This window comes from Entelurus aequoreus, linkage group LG20, assembly GCF_033978785.1.
Source record: "Entelurus aequoreus isolate RoL-2023_Sb linkage group LG20, RoL_Eaeq_v1.1, whole genome shotgun sequence".
NCBI classification, from domain to species: Eukaryota; Metazoa; Chordata; class Actinopteri; order Syngnathiformes; family Syngnathidae; genus Entelurus; species Entelurus aequoreus.
Genome location: NC_084750.1, coordinates 8,049,775 through 8,058,285, shown reverse-complemented (window position 1 = coordinate 8,058,285; position 8,511 = coordinate 8,049,775). Strand labels below are relative to the sequence as shown.

Genomic DNA, 8,511 nt, shown 5'->3' with positions numbered 1-8,511 from the left:
AACGTTTGCTGTGGTCTGGAACAACACGGCACACAAACTACTATCAGAAATGCAGCCAGTATTACACACAGATAATGTGTAAGGAAGTTCAAAATAAACCTACAAACCAGGCATAATGATGCAATATGTACATACAGCTAGCCTAGATAGCATGTTAGCATGGATTAGCTTGCAGTCATGCACTGACCAAATATGTCTGATTAGCACTCCACACGAGTCAATAACATCAACAAAGCTCACCTTTGTACATTCACACACAGCATAAAAGGTTTAGTGGACAAAATGAGACAAAGAAGGAGTGGCATAAAACACGTGGCAGCGTCGGAGAAAGTTGTACATGTAAACAAACTACGATGAGTTCAAGGACCGCTGAAATTAGTGGGACAAAACGGTACTGGCCAAATACTCTCATCAGTGAAGCATGTTTAATATAAATAGTGTGATTTCTAACAATTAGGAAGGTTTATGTCATGCTTGTCCTCCAAGAGAAATCATATTCAAACTATAAATATATTTTTCCCCCAATCTTTTTCCATTTTCGCACATTTTTGAAAAAGCCTGGGCGCTAAAGAGCTGCATGCTTCCAATATGTTATATGTGTATACAGTATGTATATATATGCATATATATGTATATATGCATGTGTGTGGATGTATACATATATATATAGATACATATCTTCTTTTTTATTTTTTACTATTTATATTACTAAATTATTTTGTATGCACCTTAGGGGATCTGCTCCAATTTCGTTGTTCTTTGAACCTGTTCACTGTAATAATGACAAATAAAACTCTATTCTATTCAATTCAATATGTAAAATAAACAACATTTCTAGTATCTCTAGTAGCATTATCACTGGAGGACAAGGCTAAACATGTTACACGCTGAGCGCCAACCAGGAAATGGCACGCCAATAGCTAAGCTAACCGCAAAGAAAGCTTGAAACAACACCAACAAATAAATGTAGATGGAAGCAAACATTAACAGTAAATTGATAAGTAGATTATTAGGAGTCTGGGCGTATTGTTCTAAATATTGATTTACATTTAATCACGACAACTCGCAACAGAGGGGTGGGGAGTTGGGGCCCTGGAGGTCGACTGCTGCTATGAAGCGCTGCCAGCCGTCCATCACCCCGAGGGGAAATATGAATATATTTCACCCACGGTTGATTTATCACTCAGCTTTGACGTAGGCGGCCAACAATAAGGTTGCGAGTTTGAAACCCTCTGTCCAAGTAGCAAAAAACAAACAATAGACGTCCAACATACTGATGTGACACTTTTTGTGTTGTACCTCAGAGCCCAAGACCGCGAGTGCAGGTGTCTCCAACAACGTCGGGGCCTCTCAGGGTCCATGTGCAGGTGGGGCCCCCCCGGCACCGTCCCTAGGTGGGCTCTTTGTCGGCGGCTTTCCCACACTCAGGCCCATAAAGCAACGTGACGTGGTGGCCAAGACTTCAGGTTTGTAATGTTGGTGGTTCGGGCTCTTCAGGCCAGGGGCCCCCAAACTGACGGCGAGACGGAGTGGGTACCCCTTCCTGTATAAAATCCTGATTTCAATTAAACTGCTACTAAAGGTACTAAAATATTCAAATAATACAATATAGCATTGCTAACCGCTAGCTATCTTAAATGCTAAAATTCAAGGTTAAAGATATAAATAGATGTAAATTAGTAAGTTGCCAAATGTTTATATACGACATTACCCAGAAGGCTTAGTGCTGAAGACAGGAACCAAAAGTTGGTCCGGGCTACGCGGAAAGACTTCGTACCTTTTTAGTCTAATTGCTTGCTGGCAACTAGCGCGCTAAAGCTAGCTAGCTGGTATCTTATACATCGTACTGCAACTAAAGCGCTAATCGTGAGCGGGAAACTGGTGCGCTAATTGTTGGCTAGTAGCTTTCGAGCTATCTTAAACGCATGCTTAAGATATTCAAATATACTCATAATGCAGTATGGCACTGCTAATTGCTAGCTGGGTACTAGTGTGCTAATCGCTATCTGGAAATCACGCTACTAATCGTGTGCATATGAACATTTAAGATAGATATATAAAGGTTAGATAAATATATAAATACAACCGCTAGCTGCAAAGTGGTGCGCTAATCGTTAACTAGTGGCTAATTGCTAGCTATCGTAAAATGCATGTTTAAGATATTTGAATATACTCCTAATACAGTATGGCACTGCTAATTGCTAGCTGGGTACTAGTGTGCTAATTGCTAGCAATCTAACATTTAAGATAGATAGTTTGGATAAATATATAAATACAATCGCTAGCTGGAAACTGGTGCGCTGATCGTTAACTGGTGGCTAATTGCTAGCTATCGTAAAATGCATGTTTAAGATATTTGAATATACTCATAATACAGTATGGTACTGCTAATTGCTAGCTGGATACTAGTGTGCTAATCTCTAGCTGGCAATTAGAGCGCTAATCGCGAGTAACCTAACATAATTTAAGATAGATAAAGTTTAGATAAATATATAAATACAATCGCTAGCTGGAAACTGGTGCGCTGATCGTTAACTAGTGGCTAATTGCTAGCTATCGTAAATGCATGTTTAAGATATTTGAATATACTCACAATACAGTATGGCACTGCTAATTGCTAGCTGGGTACTAGCGTGCTAATCGCTAGCTGGCAATTAGAGCGCTAATCGCGAGCAATCTAATTTAAGATAGATAAAGTTTAAATACAAATATAAATACAATCGCTAGCTAGAAACTGGTGCGCTGATCGTTAACTGGTGGCTAATTGCTCGCTATCGTAAAATGCATGTTTAAGATATTTGAATATACTCATAATACAGTATGGCACTGCTAATTGATAGCTGGGTACTAGCGTGCTAATCGCTAGCTGGCAATTAGAGCGATAATCGCGAGCAATCTAACATTTAAGATAGATAAAGTTTAGATAAATATATAAATACAATCGCTATTGCGCTGATTGTTAACTGGTGGCTAATTGCTAGCTATCGTAAATGCAGATTTAAGATAATGAAATATATTTAAATAACATGATATAGCACCGTTAATTGCTAGCTGGCAAATAGGGTGCTAAACGCTAGCTATCTTACATGCTAACATGAATTGAGCATGTATTTATTTTAAACCTCTGCGGCCCCCCTGGGGGCCGGGCACCCTTGTTGATGATGGTGATTCCTAAACGCCAGTTTTTGTGTCTTCTAGTGTACCGCTCCAGCTCATCGGCCTCCCTCAAGCCGCTGTGGACCACGCCCACTTTCGCGGACCGTCCACCCACCGCCTCCTCTTCCGCCCCGCCCTCGCCCACTCACGGCGCCAAGCACCTGGCCCCGCTACCCGCGGCGCCGCCCCCCGCACCCTCTGCTCCTCCGCCACCACCGCCGCCCTTCCCGGACCGCCCGACGAGCAAGCCTCCGCCTCTTCCCTCCTGCCCTCCTCCTCCGCCCCCGTCTCACCCCACCAAGCCCACCTGGCTGCCCATCCAGCAGCACCAACACTCTGCCCACCTGCAGCCGTCGACTCCGCCCCCGCCTCCACCGTACCACCCTCCGTCTCTACCGGGGGACCGCTCCTCTTGGTGCTTCTACCCTCCACCACCCCTGATAGTGTGCACTCAAACGGCCCGGTTCCCCATTCTGCGTGACTACAACCCGCTCGGACCTCCGCCCCCGCCGCCACCTCTACCTGCTTCTTACACCCCCAGCTGCCTGGCCACTCAGCCGCCGCCCCCGCCCAAGATCCCCGCTGTCCCGTCCACGGCACTGCGCTTCCCGCCGGCGTCGTACCCCTGCCACGCCCCGACCCGACGGCCGCCCGCCGTGCCGAGAAGCGCAGGTGGGTCCCAGAAACCTTTGTCTTCACCAGGTCTTGTAACCTGACCACAGTCGGGAGCACCAGATCACATTTTCATGGATTTTTCATGCTAAAGATCACATTTCTCCCCTCCCCGTCTAAGCAGCTGCCAGTCGCCTGGCTCCTCCCCCGGTCCCTCCAGCACGCTCCTCGTCCACTGAGCTGTCCGCCCGCATTCCTCCCCCTCCCCTTCCCCCTCCGCCGCCACCCCTACCCCCGTCAAGTGTCAGGAACGGACACCTGCACAGTCTGGGTGAGAACGATGCCCCGGAATTGAAATAAAACCCGATCATATTTCAAGATGGTTCTTGGGGCGGTATAGCTCGGTTGGTAGAGTGGCCGTGCCAGCAACTTGAGGGTTCCAGGTTCGATTCCCGCTTCCGCCATCCTAGTCACTGCCGTCGTGTCCTTGGGCAAGACACTTTACCCACCTGCTCCCAGTGCCACCCACACTGGTTTAAATGTAACTTGGATATTGGGTTTCACTATGTAAAGCGCTTTGAGTCGCTAGAGAAAAGCGCTATATAAATATAATTCACTTCACTTCACTTGGCTCGCACTTGCTCCAAATAAAGAGCTAAATGTAAATGCTAACATTCCGCACACGCTAGCTAGATTAAGTGACAAAATAAATACCCGTCTTAGGTGAATACCTGCAAATAAGCTATAAAAGCTAGCATGATCGTTAGCATGCTAATGTGCTAGCAAGAGCGTTAGCGTGCTAATATGCTAACGTTAACGTGCCAACGGCTAGCTTAACACAAAGCATGCTAATGTTAGCATGTCGACATGCTAATGATAACGTTAGCAATGCAACATGCTAACAGTACTATCACCGCCGGATCGACTGAGCCGCCCAATCTGGCATCACATGCGATGCTTTTACAAAACGCATGCGCTAACACGCTAACTTCATCAAAATAATCGCAAAAAAAACAACGTAAAATGCACTCAAAGGGTTTGTTTGGATAGCAACGAATAATTTTCGAAAAATTAAGTTACGGTAATACAACTACCAAAAATGTGTCGCCCGGATTCAAAGCTAAACTGAAAAGGGTAGCTTTCATTTTCAATAACGAAACGATGTGGATGGAAAAAAGCGATTTTCATTTTTAAAGTGCGGTTTACGATTATTTCTGGTTATCGGTAGCTACTTTGACAAAGCCGTGTTTAAAAAACAACGATAAATGCCTTTATTTTGAAAAAAGGGGCTGGCAGATCGGGAAGCTCAGTAATTCATAGCGTGTTAACATGCTAACAGCTAGCATTCGTCAAGTACCAAAATAACAGACAATGAGGTGTACGCCTTTTAAAATAGCTAAAATAAAAAGGTAGCATGCGAGCAACTGACTAACATTAGCAAAAATTGTGAAAAAAGCTAGTTTGGTTTTAGCATGCTAGCATGCTAAATTCTGGTTTGAATTGGTTGAGAAACGTTGAAATAGTAACACTTAGTAGAGAATAAGTGTTGAAAAAAAAGATAGCATGCTAGCGACTGACTAACATTAGCAAAAATGGTAAACAAGCTAGTTTAGTTTTAGCATGCTAACATGCTAGCATGCTAAATTCTGGTTTGAATTGGTTGAGAAATGTTGAAATAGTAACACTTAGTAGAGAATAAGTGATAAAAAAAGGTAGCATGCTAGCAACTGACTAACATTAGCAAAAATCGTGAAGAAAGCTAGTTTGGTTTTAGCATGCTAGCATGCTAAATTTTGGTTTGTATTGGTTGAGAAACGTTGAAATAGTAACACTTAGTTGAGAATAAGTGTTGAAAAAAATAGATAGCATGCTAGCAACTGACTAACATTAGCAAAAATTGTTAAGAAAGCTAGTTTAGTGTTAGCATGTTAACATGATAGCATGCTAAATTCTGGTTTGAACTGGTTGAGAAATGTTGAAACAGTAACACTTAGTAGAGAATAAGTGTTGAAAAAAAATAGGTAGCATGCTAGCAACTGACTAACATTAGCAAAAATCGTGAAGAAAGCTAGTTTGATTTTAGCATGTTAACATGCTAGCATGCTAAATTCTGGTTTGAATTGGTTGAGAAACGTTGAAATAGTAACACTTAGTAGAGAATAAGTGTTGGGAAAAAAGGTAGCATGCTAGCAACTGACTAACATTAGCAAAAATTGTTAATAAAGCTAGTTTAGTTTTATTATGTTAACATGCTAGCATGCTAAATTGTGGTTTGTATTGGTTGAGAAACATTGAAATAGTAACACTTAGTAGAGAATAAGTGTTGAAAAAAAAAAGGTAGCATGCTAGCGACTGACTGACATTAGCAAAATTTTTTAATAAAGCTAGCTTAGTTTTAGCATGTTAAGATGCTAGCATGCTAAATTTTGGTTTGAATTGGTTGAGAAACGTTGAAATAGTAACACTTAGTAGAGAATAAGTGTTGAAAAAAAAGGTAGCATGCTAGCGACTGACTAACATTAGCAAAAATCGTGAAGAAAGCTAGTTTGATTTTAGCATGTTAACATGCTAGCATGCTAAATTCTGGTTTGAATTGGTTGAGAAATGTTGAAATAGTAACACTTAGTAGAGAATAAGTGTTGAAAAAAATAGGTAGCATGCTAGCAACTGACTAACATTAGCAAAAATCGTGAAGAAAGCTAGTTTGATTTTAGCATGTTAACATGCTAGCATGCTAAATTCTGGTTTGAATTGGTTGAGAAACGTTGAAATAGTAACACTTAGTAGAGAATAAGTGTTGAAAAAAAGGTAGCATGCTAGCAACTGACTAACATTAGCAAGAATTGTTAAGAAAGCTAGTTTAGTTTTATTATGTTAACATGCTAGCATGCTAAATTGTGGTTTGTATTGGTTGAGAAACGTTGAAATAGTAACACTTAGTAGAGAATAAGTGTTGAAAAAAAGGTAGCATGCTAGCAACTGACTAACATTAGCAAGAATTGTTAAGAAAGCTAGTTTAGTTTTATTATGTTAACATGCTAGCATGCTAAATTGTGGTTTGTATTGGTTGAGAAACGTTGAAATAGTAACACTTAGTAGAGAATAAGTGTTGAAAAAAAGGTAGCATGCTAGCAACTGACTAACATTAGCAAAAATTGTTAAGAAAGCTAGTTTGGTTTTAGCATGCTAGCATGCTATTCTGGTTTGAATTGGTTAAAAAATGTTGAAATAGTAACACTTAGTAGAGAATAAGTGTTGAAAAAAATAGGTAGCATGCTAGCAACTGACTAACATTGTTAAGAAAGCGAGTTTGGTTTTAGCATGCTAACATGCTAAATTCTGGTTTGAATTGGTTGAGAAACGTTGAAATAGTAACACTTAGTAGAGAATAAGTGTTGTGGAAAAGTGGGAAATCTGGGGTTTTTTTGGGCATAAAAAGGAAAAGTCCTAAATGAGTGGAATGGTTTGATAGAAAATGTCTCGATGAAAAACGCGGGAGAAGTAGTTCCGGGGAAAACGGGAACTTTTGGAACTCTGAAAAGTGAGTTGGAATGTTCAGAACATTTCAAGTGACAACGCTACACTTCTCCTTCCAGATGACTTTGAGTCCAAGTTCCAGTTCCACCCCGTAGAAGATCTACCTCCTCCCGATGAATTCAAGCCTTTTCCTCGCATCTACCCCAGCAAAGAAACCCCAGGTATTTAAAAACAAAAAGGAAAAATGCTAAAATCACTCGTCTTTTCATTCGGTGATGTTTTCCTTTCACTCCTCGTGGTCTCTAACAGTTAACTCCGCCCACCACGGGATCAGGCCACACCTCAGATGAGCCTCACCACCCACGCAAGTTCACATTGCAAAGACAATAGCAAGATTCAGAGAGGAATGTTTTGAATTTGTGAGAGAGGAGGACTCACCCTACTCAGCCACTACATATATATATATATATATATATATATATATATATATATATATATATATATATATATATATATATATATATATATATATATATATATATACACACATACATACATATACAGTATGTATATATTGACACACACATATGTATATGTGTATATATATATATATATATACTGGATATGTATATATATATATAAATATATATATATACATACATATATATACACACACACGGGTATATATATATATATATATATATAAATATATATATATATATAAATATATATATATATAAATATATATATATATATATATATATATATATATATATATATATATATATAAATGTCTTATTTCTAACTCTGAATATGTTAATAAACATATTCATCTACTCAGAATGTGTATTATTTTGGGAAAAAAATGAATAAAGTAACTGAATAATAATCAAGAGTGACCTGATTTCCAGACTCTTTATAGAGCTGACAACACAGTCGGCCTACGCACATTTATGTATTGACGTACACACACATATAAACATATATACACGCACGCACACGCTTAAAGATTTGTATTTACAACATTAATAATATATATATATATATACTATGCAAATATAAAAAACGGGAATTTTTTTGTTTGTAATTGGTTTTTAGTCATTATTTACTTCAAGTTATTACAGTATGTCTATATACATATTTATTTAATTAATTTAGGCCAAAGGGGCCACATTTCAATTTCTTACACACACTTGTTATTGCACATGTTGGCCAGAGGGGGAGCACTTCATTTTTTTACACACACTTATTTCATATGTTGACCAG

At 39.6% G+C, this 8,511-nt stretch overlaps 1 protein-coding gene across 2 annotated transcripts in view; it reads left to right on the top strand.

The window, feature by feature from the left end:
- Positions 1 to 7,752, top strand: part of LOC133635559 (WAS/WASL-interacting protein family member 3-like) — an 18,833-nt gene extending 11,081 nt beyond the window's left edge. Inside the window, exons 3-7 of one of the 2 annotated variants that reach the window (XM_062028767.1) lie at positions 1,305 to 1,466; positions 3,199 to 3,828; positions 3,953 to 4,099; positions 7,365 to 7,466; positions 7,555 to 7,752. In XM_062028767.1, coding sequence (XP_061884751.1) covers positions 1,305 to 1,466; positions 3,199 to 3,828; positions 3,953 to 4,099; positions 7,365 to 7,466; positions 7,555 to 7,595 — 1,082 coding nt within the window. In that variant the 3' untranslated portion in view covers positions 7,596 to 7,752. The remainder of the gene's footprint in view (positions 1 to 1,304; positions 1,467 to 3,198; positions 3,829 to 3,952; positions 4,100 to 7,364; positions 7,467 to 7,554) is intronic. The other variant, XM_062028768.1, reaches the window with a different exon arrangement.
- The last annotated feature ends 759 nt before the right edge of the window (positions 7,753 to 8,511 follow it).